The sequence below is a fragment of the Triplophysa rosa genome, linkage group LG21 (assembly GCF_024868665.1).
Source record: "Triplophysa rosa linkage group LG21, Trosa_1v2, whole genome shotgun sequence".
NCBI classification, from domain to species: domain Eukaryota; kingdom Metazoa; phylum Chordata; class Actinopteri; order Cypriniformes; family Nemacheilidae; genus Triplophysa; species Triplophysa rosa.
Genome location: NC_079910.1, coordinates 15,444,736 through 15,467,182, shown reverse-complemented (window position 1 = coordinate 15,467,182; position 22,447 = coordinate 15,444,736). Strand labels below are relative to the sequence as shown.

Genomic DNA, 22,447 nt, shown 5'->3' with positions numbered 1-22,447 from the left:
CTCCTAAGGGGGTCAGCGTACTAACTAGTCTCCCACTGGGTGAAGAACAGGCACTCCATCCATCACTAGCAAGCACCTCCTGCGGGCGGGCTGGGCAGAGCAGCCCTGCCCCTTAGGCCGGGTATCTCAGGAGTTATTAGCAACATAGCTCTAACCGGACCTAGTGCTACCAGACGTTGCAACCCCCCAGTAGGGCGGTTCCGTCTGATGTATCCTCATGCTGGTTCCCACCTTGGTAACCCATGACCTCCCTAGGTGGACCTCCACCTCGCGGTTAACTCCTTCAGTCCGCACATTCTTCCAATGAGCTCTCCCCTATCGGTGAGACCATGTTGTTATCTCCACTAGACTCCTCCCTGCGGTCTCTGTAGCGCATCCCCCACTTGAGGAAGTAGCACTTACCCAGTGGCCTTACGGTACCGTAAAGGTGAGGCCGAAGGTAGGGGCCTTCCCATCTTTCAAGAAAGCTCTGGGACCCCCTACCTATCCACTGGTAGGTTACAATTTCGTGGTAGCGCTCACGGCTGACACGCCCAGGCCAGTCACCGTCGCTTCGCTAGAGATTGTGACAGGGCACAGTGTTATGGCGTTTTCCATAGGAACCCCATCTGTCGGTTCGACACAACGTTGAGAGACCGACAGAAAGGGAACGTCTTGGTTACGGATGTAACCTCAGTTCCCTGATGGAGGGAACGAGACGTTGTGTCCTCCTTGCCACAACACGTGCTGTCCTCTGCAGCAGTCGTGAGAGGTCTTAGGCTCCTCAGAACTAAGGTGAATGAATGATGCACGCCGTCTCCCTTTTATACCCGGATATCCAGGGGCGGAGTCCGGCATGCAAATTTCATTCGCCAATTTTCATTGGCCTTTTCTAAGAAGTCGGAAGCGATTGGTTCTCAGGGACGAACCCCATCTGTCGGTTCGACACAACGTCTCGTTCCCTCCATCATGTTAGCTAATGCTAATGCACTTACTAATGTAAACAAAAACAACCTTATTGTAAAGTGTTATCAACAATATAATATATACATTCTATAAGTTATATCTGTCTTTATTCTGTTTTAAGTGTCACACTCTAAAAAAACACTTTTCATTTCAACCTCTAATTGAAACCATTTCTATCAATTATTTTTAATTTATAGGAAATGTAAATTTATCTAAAAGCAAACTACTTCTGGTCGCAGAAGAGCTTAGTTTATTGTCGCTGTCCTTCTGAAACCTTGTATCTCCATATTTTGTGATTTAAATTTTTTGTTGGTCATAAATCATTATTTTAAGTCACCCTTTATTTTTGTCACTGGGTGTTACATTCCACCTCAGGAAAACAACAATAACCCAAAGGTTTAAGTACAAAATATTGAATGTTTATTCAATAGAAGATTCCATAAAGAAAAGGACCCAAACTATACACGAATAGATAACACAAACACAACGGTAATAGAACGGACCAGAACAAAACAAAACGTAAGCCGAAAAGAATATGCAAAAGAAAAGGTCCAGGCCAGCTCGCCAAGAGGAACCCTTCACAGAGATCCGGTGCCTCTCAAATACACCACTCCCGATCAGCATCAGGTGCATCCAATTTACCTGTAAAAGAGAACACAACCACAGAACCAAAACAAGAAAACGAATAACCCGTAACACTGGGTTTTACAAATATTTGACCAATAAAAATTATTAAAGAGTGCTTGTCAACTTTGAAAACACAGTATTTAATCAATTAAAAAGTATTTTTTTCTATTTCCTGAAAAACGGACATACAAGGTTTCAGACGGAGTGATGTAATGCTAAATTTGCCTGTTTAAAACATATATATTTTTATTAAAAGAAAAAACAAATGATTTTTTATCGTTTTTATTACTTAAAAATAATCAAAATCGCTCACATCAGGTGTAACGGGGTTGACGTTTTTCCGCTTACTTTTTTTTCAGAGGCTGTATTTTCTGCCACTTTCACGGAAAGTGGCCACTGGATAATGCCTCTGCTATTATGCTGTACACCTGACCCACAGTTAAAAGCTGGGAGACTAGGCAAGGATCAATTGATCCCTCTCCTTTTTGAGGTTTTTAGCTGTTGTTTCCACTGCTTAGCAGCCCTCCACATTTGCTTTGAGCCTCTTTACTTCCTCGTCACAGAGTAAAAATCAATATGCCGCAACTTTTACCTTCAGCCATCTAAAGCGTGATGTCCTCGTATGACTTCGGAGCGGTCAGATCTCACGTCACAAGTCACATTTCTCTGAAACGTAATGACGCCTTTCTAAAAAGAAAATGGCCTAATGAGGACTGACTGGTCAATATTGGATGTGCAAGATTTAACAGAGCGGCCCTGAAACAGATTCATTAATCTCATTCCACAAACCCGTCGAAAAGATGCTTTCTCCTTTAAATTCTAGTGACATATTTCAGGAAAAAATGAGTTGTGTGTGTTTGCCGAAGTGTTAGCGAAAGTATAATAAAATAATTTTAGACTTGTTGTGAACAGACTCACACACAGCTTCATGACTAATAACAATCATTGACTTTAATTAAATTCCAGTTCTCGTGTATTCTCTGATGTCACACGTCGTGTTGGATTACAGGCTTGAAGTTCACAGCGCAGATTAATTCATTTCCATAATGAAGCTAAATTTGTAGCCTAACATCCTCACCGCTGAAATAGCGGATTTACCTCTTGTTTCCGAACCACAATCTCGCCCTCAGATAAAAGCACACATCTCATGTAATTTAATTGATCTGAAATCTAAACACTTTTTATTGAATTAGTGTGGCTGTCCGTGCCAAATGTTCAGCTCGAGCACAGACAATATCAACATCCAAAAGATTCAGTGTACAACAGCAATTAAATTAAGGAAAGTGATAGTTCAGCCAAAGATTTTAATTATTTTAACATGTATTTACCATCATGTCATTTCAAATCTAAATGATTTTCTTTCCTATACAGGTTTGGAATGACATGAGGGTGAATCTTTTATTTTATTTTTGTGTAAACTTTAAAATTCTAAGGCCCCTGATCAATATGTTTATTCCAAAAAATGTATTTTAAAGGGATAGTTAACCCAAAAAAACCTTTTGTCATTGAGAAATGTTCTGTGTCATGCTGTGACCGGCATGCGTGAAACAGATCTAAACAGCTACAATTATAGATCCATTTTATTCATATTCCAAAATGCAAGGCATGTATGTAACTTAAGTATAACTGGTCTATCGTCCCTTCTAAAGACTTGTTTTCAAGAAGTCTTGAAAAAAACAGCGAATTGCGGTTTTACTTATTATCCTAATGATTTTTGGCATAAAAGACAATCAATCCATTTGACCCATACAATGTTTTGTTGGCTATTGCCACAAATATTCCCGTGCTACTTTTTGTGGTTCAGGCTCGCATTTTACAAAATATCTTCTTTTGTGTTCTACGGAATAAAAGAAAGTCATACAGGTTTGGAATGACAAGAGGGCGAGTAAATGATGACAGAATTGTCATTTTGGGGTGAACTATCACTTTAATACTGTTTTAGCAATGTGTTAAATGTTCTTAAAGTACCACCAGCGTAGCCCAAGCTAGTAGGCAAACCTGGCTGTCATGGTGTTCAGCAGCAGCAAAAATGTTCAACTGACAGAAAGAATTTATCCTGTGTGAATGAACGAGGGCTCAAGGAATCCGCAAGTTCACCTCAGGCTGATTGACAGCTGATGGATTCCTGAAGACACTAGGCAAGTGATAGGCTTATACTCAATGATATGAAAGCAAAACCTTTGACTAGAAAGTAAAATACTGTCTTCTGCAATCATGCGGAGGCTTTACAAAGCAAATATGGAAATATGCATATCATTGTGGTTAATTTGAGTGATTTAATTTGGTTGAAAATAGAAACAGTTCACATCCCTGATAAGGAATTAAAGTTGGTTTACTTAACAGTAGGTGTGCAAGTAGGGTGCTCATTCTAAGCGTTGCTTCATACTGTATTAGAATAATTAGATTCGAGATGCACCGATATATTGGCCAATAATTGGTATTCTGTCATTCAAAAGAGGACAGAAAAATGCCATGAATTTGTGCTGTGTACATAGAAAATGTTAAGAAACATCACCAGTTTGATGTTCAATATTAATAGTCATTCAAATAACTCAAAAAGGTAAGAAATGTTTATTTAATATTCGGTATTGGCAATTGGCAATTGGCAAATAATCAAATAATTTAGTATCGGTGCATCGCTAAATTAGATGTATCCTATGATGATGATGATGATGCATAAACGTGGTAATACTTTTATTAACTCACCTGTTTCCATAGTACTACTTCTGTTCCACTTTCAAACTCTTCCAATCTTTATGCAAAACATCCTCCTTATTAGATTAATTGCAGTATGTGGATTTAGTTTCCATCACTTCGCACACTTGGTGTCGGCACACCAAATCCAATCACACTGCCTCTTTAATGTCATTAAGCTCTATTTAGCCAATTAGGTTTGTTCGCTGGATTGTGCGCAGGGCTGTAGGAGCCCAAGGGTTGGCCAGAGGGAATGTTTATCCATGACGGACGTTTCAAACAGGCTTTGCCAAAAGTCGCCCATTAGCTGTGGAGTTCAGCCACATTTTCATTCCCTGAACCCAGCGGGGTGTCTACACTTACTGAATCACTTGCCGGGGAGCATTGCAAACAACTCCCACATCTTACCGCCGCTTTAAAGTCCCTGTCGATAGCAGATAGTAATGTGTGTGTTTCTATCGGTAGAGCACATCTGGAGATCTGATGATACGAAACATACAGCTGAAACATGCCGGAAAATATGTGTGTGTGGTCGACACGGATGTCGAGAGTTTGTCGGCTGCAGCCATTTTAATTGTGAAAGGTAAGTTCCCATTGTTTGACATTTATTATTGGAATTTGGATGGAAAACGTAATAGACATAAGGCTGGATGGTAATGTTTATTAATGTTACTGAAGTGTTCAGTCTCCATTTATTATGCGTATAAGAACTTACAAATACTTTCTCTCATACGTGTTTGAAATGACATGACTGAATAACAGAATTAACTTTTTGGGAATATTGTTCCTTTAGTTTAATAGCACTAGCAAAATCATTGCTAATATAAATATACAGGTATTGATATATTTAGGACTGGGTGATACATCTTTATTGTATAGGATGTAACTAAATGGATCTTTTGTTACATGTTCCATTAGAAGCAATTAAAAGAATGTATTGGAACCAAATGAGTTTTAAGGGGATCAATACCTTTTACATGAAATTAAGGTGACATGGCAACTTTTACTAATGTAGCTTTTGATCATTTTTAATAATATTGTGGAACTGTAGTCAAATTTCTAAACATAATGAGACTGCTTCATTTTTTTATCATTTCATTTAACAGGATTTAAATGTAAGTTTACACAAAAAATGAATCGAGTATTTTTGTCCTGTTTTCTAGTATAAATGTCAAAATTTACGTGAGACGCAAAGATATTAACACGTTTTCTGAAAGCAAATAAAAAAATTAAGTAAGCCAACACAGTAAAAAAATGTAATCAAGTAGGCTACATAAAACATAAAGAGGTAAAATATTTGCATATTATAAATATAATATGCAACCTGCAGAGATGGCAAAAGTACACACATCCTTTACTTAAGTAGAAGTACAGATACTCATGTTTAAAAGTACTCAAGTAAAAGTTGAAGTACTGACTAAACTTGTTTACTCAAGTAAAAGTATAAAGTATGGGCTCTAAAATGTACTTAAGTAAAAAGTAGCCAATACTACTACCTGTTTTAGAGTCACGCTCGTACCTCACAACTGAACTACCATTATGTAGAACACAAGCATAAAAAAGACTGATGGAATAAATCTATTTGCCACTACCTAGGTAGTGGACAAAAACACAAATTTATAACACAATTATGATGTAAGATAAGAGCGTAAAGGACAAGCGTATTGATGATAATTGTGACAGAATTCCCTTTGTCTCAAGTTCTCAACCATAATTTTAGCTATTCGTTGTGTTGCCTTCCGCCTTGGTCCGTGGCAGCTTCTTAGACTACTAGCCTATGTCTGCGATGCGTAATAGCCAGGAAATGACTGTTTGGTACTGTGATTGTCAAAACATTTTATAACAGAATTTCACTGCTTTCAATTTTAGATTAACTGTCCCTTTACATTTTAAGCACAGACCATTCATGGACATATCATTATACAAAGGTTGTAGACACTTGAGAGATCTTGTCAAAAAGAGAAAACTGAGAAATAAAGAGATAATTAATTAGGCAAGTCAATTTACTTGGTAACCATTACTGTTTTTCTCGATTGGTTAAACACATTTCTTGAAATTATGCCTCGCTTTAAAATATTAAATGTTTAGCCTCTTACATTGTACGTTACACTCGTTCAACATTAAAACTGATGTCAGTGTTGCTAGATTAGGTGGATGATTTCCAGCCCAAAGGCTCACTAAAACCTACTCACTCCAACAAAAACCAGCCCAAAATTTTAACTTCCAAAAATAATGTGATAGTATTTTATTGCAATGTCAATCAACGTTGATAAGGATCGTTTTTTATTTCCTTATAATTTTAATCATGACAAGATGAAAAAATATAATAAAAATCAGGAAAATAGATCAAACAGATCAAACAAGGCAAATGCATTAAGAAAATTAGAAAATAAGACTAATAGGATATGTCCAGAAACCACTTCAAATGGCAATCAGGAAATTAGCGCACTGTTGTGCAAAAGTGCCGACTATAATTAGTTCATCGAAAGCAACGCAATGAGCAGGTATTTTTCACTCGTTCATGAACTTAACGCACACACCACGATAGCAAAAAACATGCAATTCATACATACTAATGAACAACAGCAACAATAATGCGCTTAACTTAACAAGCTGCCTTAACTTCTGACAGAACTACAGTACATCTTTCGTGAAGTATATGTTTGTAGAACATGCGAATAGCTAAATAGCTAAATTACATATTTAAAATCTGGTCCTTTCGCGCTAAAAAACCCTACCAGTCACCACATGATGCAGAATATCACGCTCGAGATCTGAGAACAGTTACTCTGTCTTCTTTGATTTGATTGGTCACCGCTTTGCTCTGTAAACAGTAACTCCCGCCTTCTTACATTTGATTGGCTAGTGGCCACCTCACACAGCACTTCGGCTTTTAGGCAGACCTATCATTAGGTTGAAAAAGTCACGCAATGACAAGAAATAATATTGATTGTGCATCAAATACAGATTAAAACTAAAGTAACGAGCCTGGTTTGAAAATGTAAGAAGTAGAAAGTACAGGTATTTGCGTAAGAAGTGAAAATAAAAAGTCGTCAGAAAAATAAATAGTGGAGTAAAGTACAGATACCAGAAAAATCTACTTAAGTACAGTAACGAAGTATTTGTACTTCGTTACTTCCCATCTCTGGCAACCTGTGAAGCTCTGGTGAACTCCATGCCAAAGATAAGGAAAATAATAGTGGCCACACAAAATATTGACACTTCGGGCCCAATTTGGACATTTTCACTTAGGGGTGTACTCACTTTTGTTGCCAGCGATTAATGGCATTAATAGACATTAATGGCTGTGTGTTGAGTTATTTTGAGGGGACAGCAAATTTACACTATTATAAAAGCAGTACACTCACTGCTTTACATTGTAGCAAAGTGACATTTCTTCAGTGTTGTCACATGAAAAGATATAATAAAATATTTACAGAAATGTGAGGGGTGTTCTCACTTCTACTGTTAGATACTGTATACATATATACATATAAGATACTGTATACATATATTATTTATTTCAAGTTTATATATTTCGAGTTCATTTTTCCTACCCCAATGGCAGATACTTTTGTTTGTTTTAAGTAAGAAAAAATAGTAGAAAAAAATATTTCTACATTTCTTTGTTCTGTTAAGAAGATATTTTGAAGAATGTAGCAAAGCAAACAGTTCTGGGGCACTTTTGACTACCATTGTATTTTTTCCTAATATGGTAGTCAATGGTGGCAAAAGATCTTTCATCAGAACAAAGAAATTCATACAGATTTGGAACAACTCGAGGGTGAGTAAATCATGACAGAATTTTTATTTTTGGGTGAACTGTTCATTTAACATATTAGGTCATTTTGCTTCTGACAAACATGTATCTTGATTCAAGATTTTTTTGAGATGTGTGCTGGTAAACGAGACAAAAATACCAAGAATTTCATTTATTCACTATGTAAAGCACAAAACATGCCTTGCACATTTTAATACTGTAGATCCATCGCAATCGTTCAAAGCAGGCGCACTTTAGCTGTTAAGAAAACAGTCACAAACAAACAAGCTTCTGAATATCCAGCTTTAGCCTTTTTAAATCTATAATAGCAGCTTTTTGAAATCAGGCTTCTAGCACAGAGATCAGGTCAGCCAATACGAGATGAGATTCCCGGCAGGAGGGTGAACAAGGTTATACGTCATTGAAGGTAACTTCATTTCTAATTGCTAATTCACCGCTAATTGTGTGATTGGATCAGGTCCCCCGGGAGCCCCAGATGGTGTAATGGTGGAAGAGATCATGGACAGCACAGCTCAGCTATCATGGAGACCCGGCCAGGATAACGGCAGCCCCATCACGAGCTATATCATCCAGGCCAAGACGGCTTTCACTGTGGGCTGGCAGGCGGTGAACACGGGTAACAATACGGGATTAGCTAAAGCTAGTCAAGCAGAGCGCGGTTTTAGCGAGAGGCTAAAATTACCATAGCAGGTCTCATCTGCTTTTAAAAAAGAAGCTTACTCTTGCTGTCAGTATATATATAAGGAGCTCTAAGTGCTAACGCAGAATGACTTCATCTGGAGCTCGCCTGGCCGTATGTAATGTGAATTCATTGAAAGAACATCCCACCCAGAAATGAGACGCGATTTTCCAATCATGACATTCCGGGCTTACTGTAAACATTGGCTCAGGATGAGGCTTTTATTGTTGACTTTAGCGTGTAAGCCAGGTCATTGCGGTTAAGCCACGGCTTTTCTGTTTGCTCTCAGTCCCGGAGGTGATTGACGGGAACACTCGGACAGCAACCGTGGTGGATCTGAACGCGTGGGTGGAATATGAGTTCCGAGTGCTGGCCAGAAACAGCGTCGGTGTGGGGGAGCCGAGTCCGGCTTCTCTTAAGACGAGGACCGAAGATGCAGGTGAGACGCTTTTGCACCCATGTTTTTTCCCGTCTTTATTAAGATACCAACAGGAAATATGTACACTGGGGCTGTCACCAAAGCAGATTTTTACTACTCGATTTTTGTGGGACATGAATTCACGATAACAAAATTATCACAATATTAAATTGTTTTTATATTAAATTTAAATGCATTAATCATAATGAAATAAAAAATATATTATGTTTTTAAAAAATAAATAAATAATGCTTTAATCCTATTAAGCAAACCGTCAGTCATGGCTTTTTAAAAAAAATTCTGTTCATTTTGGCTGCGTCCGAAATCGCATACTGTGACAGTACGTACTGAATTTGAATAAGCACCTACCTATCGGCTGTCAAAACAGTACGTTCTATATAGTATGAGTGGAAGTAGTATGAATACATTTCGGACATACTGCGTCCACCATGTTTTATGGTCATGTGACCCGTATGCTCTTTGACCTATGACCTATTAACAACAACCTACACATGAGAGTTGCTAAAAACATAATTTAGTCACGAGAAATTCATTTATTGGCACTTACATTAAAAACGGACATCTGCCTTAAAATTTTCCGCTATATTTATTTGATTTACTTTTGAAATTTGACCGTTGCTCAGCTCCCGTGGCATCATGGGATAGATAAGTGTCCATCCGATCCACACTCACGAATCTCGGCGGAAGTAGTAGACCATCCGGGTATTTCTCGCCTACTGTTTCTTGATTACTGAGATTTCGGACATACTACTCATGATGTATGGATGTATACTACTCATATAGTATGGAATGAGGCGATTTCGGACGCAGCCTTTGTGTAGTGTAGGGAGGCGGGGAGACATTGGGTGCTGAATAATGAATATATTCATCAATATTATCATGTGTGTACTGTAGGAATAACATGATATTGATAGTTTTTCATTAACACGATTATTGTCAATATCAGTATTTTGTGACACCCCAAATGTACACGAATTTAAAAAAGACACAATTTTCAGAATAAAAGGACTTTTCAGGCAAAAGTTAGTATTTAGTGTGACCTCTCTTGGCACTAAGCTTTCCTGACGTCCTGAAGTCATTAGATTAGTCTGAAGTCAACTTTCCTGAAGTCATTAGATTAGAAATTATTGTTCATTTCACTGAGGTTTAAGAGTCAAGTTCCAGCTATTCCTCATGTTTAAGAAGAATTCTCAATAAATTTTGGCCACCTTTTTCAGATTTTTTTCTGTTTTTTAATACTGTATTTTCTGGTTGTATTTTAATACAGACTGAGAAATATTTACAGTAAATAGAGTATTGTCATTATACCATTGCTCATATAACAAGTCTAATACTGGCATGGTGGCCAAACACTTATAGATCGACCAATCACTCTCTATGAGATTTATGGGCAGGTGTTATTTATACTTTGTACTCATTTTTAACAGACATTTTTACAAACATGCCTCAGACGTCCATGATCACAACGGTTGCATTCCACTTTTTCACAATTAACTTTCTCTCATTATTTTTCAAAGAGCTGTTGTCACTAACCTGGCAAATTTGAGCAAATCCAGCTCTTTCAGACTGATCAAACCCCTGTGTGCATTTTTTCACGTAAAGTCGGCCAATCATATTAGAGCTTGCCAGACTGGGAAAGTAATTTACATTGCATCAGATGTCAGTGAATGGCTGCATGAAGCTGTGACTGCTGATGTTCAAAGTGTCCGTATTCCTCAAATTTCCCATGATGAAGTGATCCAGTTTTAGTGCATTTAGTGCTAAAGTGCCTCTTTGTATATTATGGACTAAATTCTTATTTTGCATTTTGGTGGAGACACTCTTGAACACGAAATTCACAGGCAACAAAGCTGCCCACAAAAGCTTTAAAAGCAGTTGCTAAGGGACTGTGCTTTGTTTCAGTCGATACTTATCATGAGGCTTCGGATTAAAGAAATGGGGAAAAAAGAAGCAACACGCCCTTACGTTCATGCATCTGCTGTTTGAAAAACATTGCCATTTTTCTCTTCCTGTACACAGTTCCAGACACAGCCCCCGCTGATGTCGGAGGTGGGGGCGGCTCCAAGTCAGAGTTAGTGATAACATGGGAGGTAAGTCATCCGTCTATATTATCACTCCCTCTGTGCGAGGTAATAGTTTGGGCTAATTAAATGGAATTGAATGGGGGTGTTTATTACGCAAGTCAAAGCCAAGCCTGTTTTCCATCTGGGCCCTTCACTCCCATAATGGCATTCGATTTAGATTCGGTTCCGTATTAGGCTGTGACACTTTACAGGATCGGGAAAGGTTTTGGCATGGCACTGGGTGTCAACCCGAGGCTGAATCTGGTCTGTATGTTTTAATATCACTATAGTTTCATGTTTCCCTCTTAGCCTGTGCCTGAAGAACTTCAAAACGGAGACGGTTTCGGCTACATCATTGCTTTCCGGCCGCTGGGGGAGGTCAACTGGACGCACGCCGTCATCTCCGCGCCGGCACAGTCTCGCTACGTGTATCGGAATGAGAGCATTCCACCTTTCTCTCCATTTAATGTGAAAGTGGGTGCCTATAACACCAAAGGCCAGGGACCATTCAGCTCTGTTACCATCGTGTTCTCAGCTGAGAATGGTGAGTTGGGCATACTGTCAAAGATTCAAATAAAATAAAACGTGTTTTAGGAAAAATCAAGTGTAATAATGCATTGCAGGATTCTCTTATTTATCGTTACTCATTTGTAGTCGCATCTTATCATTAAACTAATTACGCATGCAAGCGGATTGCGACTCCATTATATCTTTGTTTTTTATTTGCAAAGTCATGCGTCTATTTTCATTTTAATATCCTAATGCACCTGTTTGAACATAAAATCTATGAAGTCAATCAGTCAAGCCACGATCAAAGGTTTGAGCAGGTACATGAAAAACTTCGACTCGACTCACAACAGGTAACTTATAATAATGATTTATAAGTTGAGGGTATGATTTTGCGGGAAATGTAGGTTAACCTGCAATTTTATGTTTCAAACAGAGATGGCGATAGAGAGACAAATGTTATGAATTGCTGCTTTAAATTTTTCCCATTTTTGAATGCATATTTTGAGACCCTCAAGCCCCGCCCACAACCACCCAGACAAATTCTCAAAGCTACAGGTGACCTCTCACGGTTTGCCCTTTCCTGTTCTTTTTAAATTGCATCTTGGCGTGATGTCTTTTTGTACTTTTCAAGAAAAAAGCTTTTTCCGTTTTTAGCAATTACAAAGCCAAGCACATACTGTATCAGCAGCATCACGTAATGTTGCGCATGTAAATGTCAAGCGTCTTCAGCATTTATAGTGGCAGTGTGGGAATGTTTTAGTTGACTTGAGGTGGGATTCTTTCCTGTCAGTTTGATATTAGTTATCAGAGTATGGAGTGACAGGCAGTCCGTGCTCTGTCAGTAAGTTACAGTATTAATTGAATTTCTCTACAGATAATCTTTCTCTGTGTCACTCAGCTAACACATTATAACAAAGGCCAGTCATTTAGAGTTTGAGATAAAAATGATCTCACATCGCTCTTACACTGATTTGTCCACTGGAGATTAAGTTTGGTCGGAAGGAGTGCCAGTGACTCTTCTCCTCTTTGTCTTTTCTATCTTCTGTCTCGTCACAACCCGGTCTCATGAATTGCGTATAAATAACACGCTGTTGCATTATCGTGTAATACGTACGCCAAAGTTAGATTTTGCTCTCTTGCTTTTTCTCTCACCTCTTTCTCCTTTATTCGCCTCTTTTCTCCTTTCTTCGTCCCTTCTCTTTTCCTCTCCTCTTATTTTTTCTCCTCTTTTCCCCTTTCTTATCCTTTCTCTCTTCTTTTGTAATATCATACGTTTTAGTCGTCTCTCTCTTCTATTCTTTCTTGTTGTCTGTAGTGATGTTTTTCTTGTGTTTTTCTCTGTCGTCAGAGCCCAGTGGTGTTCCTGCTGGAGTGTGGGCCCGGAGCATTTCTGCCACTGAAATTGAAGTGATGTGGCACATTCTCACCTCTTCCCCAGAAAGAGTGTTGGGCTACGAGGTGCGTCCCTTCTTCTAAATGGAAATGACTCTCTTTCCTGTTTTGAAATGCACCGTGTGCTCTGTCGGTGCCTGTCATCTCCCACGCCGCACCTAAAGTTCCCTCTGTACCCATGGAAACACTCCATTTGAAAATAAGAAAAGGGTGTCCTGTTCTCACCGTATGCATTGGAAGCCCTCGCTGCAGCATGGCAGAAATGGCTTCTCGTGATCCCTTTTAAGGATGTAGAGAACACATTATACATTCCTCTCCTAAACTCTAAGTCCGTGTCACCGTGTGTAAAAAAGTACTCCTGTTTAATGATTCTCCTGTTATATCCCTGAGGCTTTAGAAACAGCATGTGCGTTCTCTCTTCATTGCTGAGATCAGGTGGTGTACTGGGAGGACGATACAAAACCAGAGACCATGGGCAAAGTCAGAGTGTCTGCCAATCAGAACAAGGTTAACATCAGTGGCCTGAGAGGATACACGCAGTATTTCCTGACATTGAGTGCTTTCAACACAGCAGGCACCGGCCCTATTTCACCCACCATCAACGTGACCACCAGAAAGTCCCGTGAGTATCCAGTGAAAAGAATCAATTTAAGCACCGCGCTTACATGCTGTATATTTAAAGCTGCAATTTGTACTTTGTTGTTCAAATAAACAAAAACAGATATTGAGAAAGTGTACAAAAAATAAGGCCCGGTTTCACAGACAAGGCTTAGCTTATACCAGGACTATGCCCTAGTTAAATTAGGATATCTAAGTCACTTTTATTAAAATGCCTTGGATAAAAATATTACTGGTGTGCATCTTGAGACAAAACAATGGCACTGACATATTTAAAGATATGGCAGGGCAATTTATTTTCAGTTGAGACAGCTCAAACTTTCATTTTAGTCTGGGAGTAGTCTTAAACCTTATCTGTGAAACCGGGCATAAGTGTCTTACAACTGTAAGCTTATAATAATGATTTACAAGTTTAGCTGTAGGTTGCGATTTCACAGGAGATGTCTGTTTGACATCATTTGATAAGTATGTAAAGTAACTTGTAATTTTACGTTTCAAACAGAGATGGCGATAGTAGAGGCAAATGTTACAGAATGCAGCTTTAAAAATATAACCTTTTGCAGATATTTACTTTTTTGTCATTAATTGTCTTTTATTGTTAAAGTGCTACATGCAATATTAAGGATTTTATATAGAAACAGACTTAAAGGAAGAGATGGAATGAGGGTGAGAAATGATGATTTTTATTTCAGTCAAATGTTACTTTAACTCTTCCTCACTTATGAGACAACGGTTTTCCGCCATTGACAGGAAATTTACGGCAATCCATGGTTCTACTGTTATAGACTGTTTCAGCGGCAGCAACAACAAACATTATAAGGCCCAAACGTAACTTCTGGTATACCTCTGCAAAGAATCAATAACTGTTGAGTAGTTTTAATTTCATTTGACACAATTAATATACAGTAAAATCAATATTAATATAAATTAAATATAAAATTAATTGTTATATTATAACCAAACACAGCCCGGAAGTTAACTTTGGGCCAGGCGGGTGTGTCCGATGAAACAGTCTATACGATAGGGAGTACTGTTACCCATCTTCTGAAAAACTATAGCATCTACAGATCCTTATCATCTTTCTGAATCTGATCTCGATGTCTTTGACAAAAATGCAAATTTCACAGCCTTTCCTTCAAAATGTTGTATTTAAGAAACCATAAAAAGAACAAATGAAGATTTTGCAATGAAGCAGATGTTTTGTTCTGTAATTTTATATACTTTATATGTATATATATATATATATACAGTATATATACATATGAAGTATAAGAAAATATTCTGGGGGCCATCAAAGTTTTGTAAAAATCATCAAAAATGTTCCCGCTGGCTGGGAAAGCGTTAAGAAGGAAGACAGAAGACAGCCAGGCGGCTCTATGGCTTTCTCTGTGAAGTTGGTCACTTGTTATTTACGAGTGCCGTTTTCCCTTTCAGCACCCGGGCAGTCACCTTTGAACGTGGAGTGGAACCTGATTGGCTCGAAGCTCACCGTTCATTGGGAACCCGTCATTTCACTGGAAATGGAGTCAGAGGTTACTGGGTATCAGGTAAGTGCTTCCCAGCAATGTAATATTCAACGCAATCTATAGAGCATTATATTCACATAATCCTATTAGTTTCTTCTCTTCCCTTGAGCATTTAGGAAAACATTGACATTAAAGTGCATATATTATTTCTTGTGTATTGCAAAATTACCCACCTTAGAGGAAACAAAAATTAAAAATAAAACGAATTTCCACCGCATCCGGAAAATTGACGCTATACAGTGCACAGCAATACAGCTGTGCTAATAAACACTGTGGTCTCCTACCGTGTTTGATAATTTGATTTCACTTCCCTTACTCACAAAAATAGCTTGTGGGGAATATAGGTAAGTGGTTGTTAGCACTTTTCCCATTTGTTGTTTCCAGGTGTCTTACAGAAGGAACCGACATAAAGAAATTAACACCATATCAACAAACCTGACCTCGGTGGAGCTCACCTTACCTGCAGATGATGATTACATCATTCAGATCCGAGCGCTGAGCGGCGGGGGAGGGGGAACCCCCACTGAACCCATCAACATCCATAAGCTCAGTAAGATCTCACTTTTCTTTAAAAACATCATTAAGGTTGAACCGTTTCATGTACACACCATATGACAGAATCAGTCTATCTGAAGACGTTAGTTAGGAGTGGGGCTTTTTGTTATTTTGAGCGATGGCAGATGCAGGTAGTGTTTGACATGTTTGATAATAACTATTTTAGATATTCTGTTTCGCGCTGCTAATGACGCGTAAGTATGGGAGAAATTGTACTAATAGGCTAATAATAGTTTCAAGGTTATTACAGTTAAAACTAAACTTCTTAAAGTAAAATTCATCTAAAAACTAAAATTCTTAAAACGTTTTCTGGTAAATGAAATCCAACGAAATATCTGCGTAAATATATATATATTTTTTGAATGATTATTTGATTTAAACTTATTTAACATAAGTTTAAGCGGAGTTCCTAAAATTATTAACTGAACATAAAACAAAAAATGACACTGAAACTGAAATAAAAATAAATTTCGATTTAAATTCAAACTTTATAGCAACATAAAAAATAAACAAATAAATAAAATGACATAAGTACATAAGCTAAAAACTTAACTAAAAGTTACATAAAAACAAAAAATATAAAAATTCTAAATATATATATAAAAAGCTAATAAAACTACAATAAAACTGAAAATAAAACTATAATAACTACATATTTCTAAGTTATATAATATAATAATAATAACAGAACTAAAACACACCGTATAGAGTTAATCTAAATAAATAAATACAAAAATAGATTCTATCATCATTGATTCTCAAACCATGTTGTTGTTATTTTGGCTCCTTTATTTTAACATCTACCTCATTACACAATATCACATTTTCCTTGCATGTATCAACCCGCAAGCGAAGTGTACCCTGCCCTCCTATTTCGAGGGCCATGATGTAAAAGATAAATATTCGGCACAGAAGGGACATTAAACACACAGGCCTCTATAATAAAAACAATGTGCAGTTGACCTCATAATGTTCTCCTCTCGTTCCCCCGAGCCGTCAGCGCAGGTGCAGTTTGCGGCACGGATGTTTCGTTACCGCATCCGGCAGAGTTTAATGCGTCTCTCTAAATGAGTTCTCGGCGATTTGACGTGTCCCCCTTGTGCACCTTTTATTCTCCACTGGGCTAAGCAGTCTTATCTTTATTAACTAGCCCAAGCTCTCCCCATCTATCTCTGCCCGCTCGTCTCCGCTCCCCCGTGAATACAATGTTCCAGGCTGACGCAAATGTAAGGGAAGCGTTTCTCCGTGGTTTATTATTCACATTTTTCATGCATTGGTCCGCAATGTCTAGCTTTCATTAAAAAGCAGCAACTTTCTTTCGACTGTTAATATCGGAAATTATTAGCAGGGCTGACAGCGAGGTTACACATCCTCCTTTCGCTTGAATTAGTTATTTATTGGAGTAATTTAAGAGGAGGAAAAAGTGCTCATGGAGCGTCTACTGGGAAGTTAGTGTAAAGCCGCTTGGAAAACTAAACTATCCTGTATATGAATCCTCCTTTAGTGGAACACAAAAGAAGATATTTTGAGAAATTGTCACGGTATGTATGAAGAACCCAATAGCAGGCAGCCAGAGGTGAAGGGGTTAACACAGACTTTTATTTAACAAAAAATAAAACAAAACAAAAACCCACGAGGGGGTAAAACAACAAAACAGAGGGGATATAATAACAGACTAGACAGGAACACTAAACTAAATAAACTAGACTTAAGACAACACTTGACAAAGACTAACACTGACTAGACTTACTGTGACAAGTTTCCAGGACATGAAAAGACGCAACGTCTTACACAAGGCATAGAACACATCAAACGCAGCACATACAATCAACGAGCACAGGACAATGAAACATGAGGGCATTATATAGGTAGACAAACAAAGGATAATAACGAGGGACAGGTGAGGGTAATGGGACACGGGTGGAAAGCTATACAAGGAACGAGAGGGGCGGGGCCAATGACAAGACACGAGAAAGCACATGAGATGTAAAAACGTGAACAACCCATGGCTTTCTCACATAAAGGACTCTGTCCCGATCCTGCCACATGACTAGAAATTCATGAACAAGAAGGCAGGACCGTGACAGAAATGTCTCAGTGGTTTCGTGTCTACAGTGGAAGTCAATGGAGGCCAATGTTGTTTGGTCAGCAACATTTTTTTATCACTTTAAGAGACTTTTGAACGACTGAGAACATCCTAGCAACCATCTAGCAATGCCCTAGCAACAACTCAGCAATGCATCAGAACACCTTAGCAATCGCACAGCAACACTGTGCAAGTACCCACGCCACCCCTAGCATCATGGCAGAGAGTGTAGCACGGCCATGCACCTCTACCAATTTCTTCCGAAAATCTAGTTATTTATTGCAGCAATTTAACCGGAAGGAAAAACATCTCCGAGTGCGTCTACTGGGAAGGTAAAGTAAACCCGCTCAAAGCACCAGGCTGTCCGGTGCAGTATGTTGATTTAGAGCCAAACGCTGATATTCAGTAACTATGATAAAAACCGCAGGGCTAATTTCATCCCTCAATTCCCAGCGATGCCTCTCTTTATTGCCGTTATGTTTCCTAGTTTATTCGTATTCATCAATCGCAAGTTAATCTGTTCGAGAGGCCCCGGTGCCTTAAAATCTTGTTTCCTTATTTCAGGTATGAGCGTACGAGGTTCCAGAGCCTGGCGAGCCAATACCATCCCCATCTCCCTGCTTTCCATTATCGCATTATCGACAGTGAGACCGGCTTTGTGTTAACAGTCTGAAGAATTGAACATCCCTCGACCAGTTTGATTGCCCGTACTCTTCCTCGCTGTGGAATGATGGGAAAGAGGCACCGAAACACTTCTGAGGCAAGATTATTGATCCATCTCTCCATAGTTATCTGAGCCAATGTCTGGCGATCCACTTGAGGAGCGTGACAGGAAAACAACGGCGTCACTGCGGTGGGGTTTCGTGCGCATGTACAGTGTATCGTCGTCTCCTTGCGAGCCATCCGAGAGGTTTTTCGAAAGGAGGGGTGACTCATGTTACTGCACAGAGATGTCATCTCCACGGCCCATCAAAACAAATGCCTTATTTCCATGTACATGCCAAAGTAGTTAGGATCCTTTTAAAGCGGTTTGTTGTGATTGTTTGGTCGTTTTCACATCCTTAATAACATTCGCTTTTGCTTACTACTTAATTTACTTGTGCGAGAGTCTATGTGCCTTATCTAGGTTTTAGGCTGGTCTTTTTTAGCTTCAAGCACCACATTGCAGCTACAAGCCTACGAGTGCTCATGAATGTGACGAGGGTACGCATTATGGAGATGGCGTGTTTTGGTTTATGCGTTGCACAACTGTGTTAACAGTAGGAGACTTGAAATGGTTATTCTTGGAATCTCAACGTGCATAAATATGTATAACACATCACTGGTATGTACAGCCCCGGTGTCTGTTATTGGTGGATTATGAGGCATGAATGAATAACACAAGGGAATACATTAGGCTGTTAAGTCAATAGAACATGCTTAAAGCCGCCTTAGTTGAAATGGGCCTTGGAGAGCATCATAGCAGCTTTTATTAGGCTTTTAGAAAGAGATCCACTCCTGTAAAACCTACAGGCAGTTCTAAGGCTTAAAATTAGAAGGAGAATATGGCCGGTTTTATGGTGCAAAATGCAGTTTTTGCTTAGGGAGTGTTAGAAAAGCGTCTGGGTATTACAGTGTCGTGGACCGTTTCACAGTTATTTCAGTCACTTTAACTGGAAACGTTTCAATGTCCCATGAGTATGATCAGAAAAGTGATGTGATTTTATTTCTTAATATTTTCCTTTTTTACCTGTAATATTATTTAACATAAATCTATTATATATTCTAAAAATGTTTTTAGGCATGCTTCAGTTAAGTGATCATTTCAGGACATTGGGTTTATTTTACTCGTCTGTACACTCCGCTGTTAACAACATCTATTACACGGCACTCTATATGAACGCTAAAGCATAAACCCAAAAATGCATTTTTGATTCATTTTATGTGCATTCTCTCCCCTGAATGAGTTTCTGTTATTTTCTTTGCCCTTGGGTTATCTGCAGTATTACAACCGAGCGAGCACAGGCTCCAAACCACAGTTCCACCTGCTGCTGCTGTTTCAATACGCAAGAGTGTTGTATAGAAGTCTGCAGTATATAGATATAAGTGCATCCCCACTTGTTATTCGTTTTCAAAGGAAGCCTAGCACCAGAAGTTGAATACTGCAAACATGCGATTCATCTTAAACATGAAATGCTGAAGGTTTGCTAAAAGCTTTTTTTATTTTGCGGTGTATTATAAGAGCTTTTAGCAAACATTAGTCAACAGATGGACTTCAGTAAGAATTAATGAATGAGAAAAGAAAGTAAGAAAGTAATGAATTGCGACTGCTGATATCAGTGTTCATTTGCATGTGTTGTCTGCATTATTTTGCTATAGTTTGCAGAAATATGCTCAGTTTTTACAAATGTTTTCAATCATTTGGTAAATAACCAATGCCATAATCTATCAAAAATATAAGCATACATCTCAAAGCGGGCAGTAATAGCGTAACGTTAATTGCATTGGGCAAACAGTGCCAGTTTTCAAATACTTTCTTGACTAAAGCACATTCGAGATTAAACTGGATTTGGAGATAAGAACAAAAAATATTTTCACTGAGATGTCACATGCGCAAACGTTTAGTGAACTCACTCTGAAAGTTTATTGGTTGTATTTGTTGACCGAATAGCTGCGCATTCTGGACTGCGGCACGGATTCTAGGCCGCTTACCAGATGCTCCCCAGGGTCTTCATCAGCTGAATCCGATGTGTTTAGGAAACTTTGGAGCGAAAATCTGCTTACCTAGTAGCATTCAAAAGTGGAGAATTGCTTTAAGAACAGGCCCTGTATTTGTACAGAGCACAGTACCAGTAATTAATTATAATACTTGTCACAATACTACAAAAACACATTGCTGCCAAAAGAAAATGAATACAAACATGAAAATGGGGGATATTGCAGAATGAGAATGGAGGGAAAAAATCTGATAGCGTCATAACAAACGTCTCTCTTTAGACATTTTGTGATGAATGATTTGACTGATCCATGATGTACAAACCATTAAACCGGCCTAATAAATGAAAGCGCTTTTGACCAAATCTGAAAGGGAATAATGGGACACCATAGAGAAGATGAACAGCATGCAGAACTATGTGCAGACACCTTATTTTCTCTGGGTTTTTTTCTTGTTTCTTTTCACAACAGGGATGTTGTGACTATTTTCTGTCATATTCAGACTGGAGACGTGAGGTACACCTAAAAGACCGCCGCGCATTTGTAAGACGCTCCCTTATGCACATTAGAGAGGACACTAGGGCATTGTTCAAGGCCGCTCGCACATTTGGCCTTGGTTTTGAATTGTAAGGTCAGATATAAAAAAGCATCAAGTGAAAGTAAATGAAAACGGGCTCTCATCAGGCCTCTTTCAGCGAGAAAAGTCGCACCGTCCCCATAGACATGCCGTACAATATAGATGTCACATCAAACTCTGTTGAAGCTCTCGGATGCTTTTGTGTTCAGGATGAAGGCTGCTGCATGATTTTGATTTAACCTTTGATAATGGCTGCTGACATTTAGGTGCCTGTTGGGACTTGTGTATTTCATTTTTGTGGATATTCATATTTTCTCTAGAGATGCTTCAGAGTCCTTCATCTGAGATCCTTAAGTGCTTATTATAAATGTAAAAAATAGATTAAAAACTCATTGGTTTATGTGATCGCTTTGGAGAAAAAAGTATGAAAAAATTGTATTTTGTAAGTATTGTTTGGTTGTTTGAGTTTAATGACATCGACATTGTAATGGCTTTTTGTTTGGCTAAAAGGTCAAGTGTTGTGCAAACAAAAGATTATGTCAAAAGTAAAGAACGTTTATGGATACACTGGTCAGAAATCGATTTGCAGAAAGATAAAATAGTTCATTTTCTCTTTTTATCGTTTTTTTGTTGTTGTTGTTAAAATAATGACAAGATGAAGCCTAGCTTGTGTTTTAGTGTGTTGGGTTAAAAAAAATCACCTTCATATGTTGATTATGTGTAAAAACATTTGACCTTATGTTTTGATATTTCTGTATTAATACATTGCGTTTCATCTCTGTGAGATGATGTACTTGATCAGAATACTGTTTTCATATTGGAAAGAATTTGACTCACTGTGTATATTAAGCTGTGCATGTTTGATTGTTTAATGTGTGTACATTTTCTAAAGCAAAATTTAATAAAAATTACCTATTGGAGATTTACCTCCATAATGTCAAGAACCTTTGTCCAGAAAATGTATTATATTACATTACATTAAATTGATTACTTACTCATGCATGTATCATGTGGAACACAAAAGAAGATATTTTGAGAAATGTCTCACTGGTTTTGTGTCTATGCAGTGTCAATACAAAGTCAATGGGCCCATGTTGTTTTTTACCAATGTACATAAAAATATCTTCTGTGAAAGTCATACAGGTTTGAAATGACATGAGGAGGAGTAAATGATGAAAAAAATCGTTTTTAGGTAAACTGTCACTTTAAATCATTACTCCATGAAAGCTGTGAGAAAGGAACATCATTAGTATATCCTGGT

General features: G+C 38.3%; 1 protein-coding gene across 3 annotated transcripts in view; it reads left to right on the top strand.

Annotated features, from left to right (window-relative positions):
* Nucleotides 1-22,117, top strand: part of cntn3a.2 (contactin 3a, tandem duplicate 2) — a 72,504-nt gene extending 50,387 nt beyond the window's left edge. For all 3 annotated transcript variants that reach the window (XM_057363047.1, XM_057363046.1, XM_057363048.1), the window contains 10 exons: nucleotides 4,732-4,849; nucleotides 8,505-8,663; nucleotides 9,016-9,165; nucleotides 11,185-11,255; nucleotides 11,538-11,772; nucleotides 13,087-13,196; nucleotides 13,566-13,752; nucleotides 15,183-15,295; nucleotides 15,659-15,824; nucleotides 18,480-22,117. In XM_057363047.1, the coding sequence (XP_057219030.1) occupies nucleotides 4,732-4,849; nucleotides 8,505-8,663; nucleotides 9,016-9,165; nucleotides 11,185-11,255; nucleotides 11,538-11,772; nucleotides 13,087-13,196; nucleotides 13,566-13,752; nucleotides 15,183-15,295; nucleotides 15,659-15,824; nucleotides 18,480-18,580 (1,410 nt within the window). In that variant the 3' untranslated portion in view covers nucleotides 18,581-22,117. The remainder of the gene's footprint in view (nucleotides 1-4,731; nucleotides 4,850-8,504; nucleotides 8,664-9,015; nucleotides 9,166-11,184; nucleotides 11,256-11,537; nucleotides 11,773-13,086; nucleotides 13,197-13,565; nucleotides 13,753-15,182; nucleotides 15,296-15,658; nucleotides 15,825-18,479) is intronic.
* The last annotated feature ends 330 nt before the right edge of the window (nucleotides 22,118-22,447 follow it).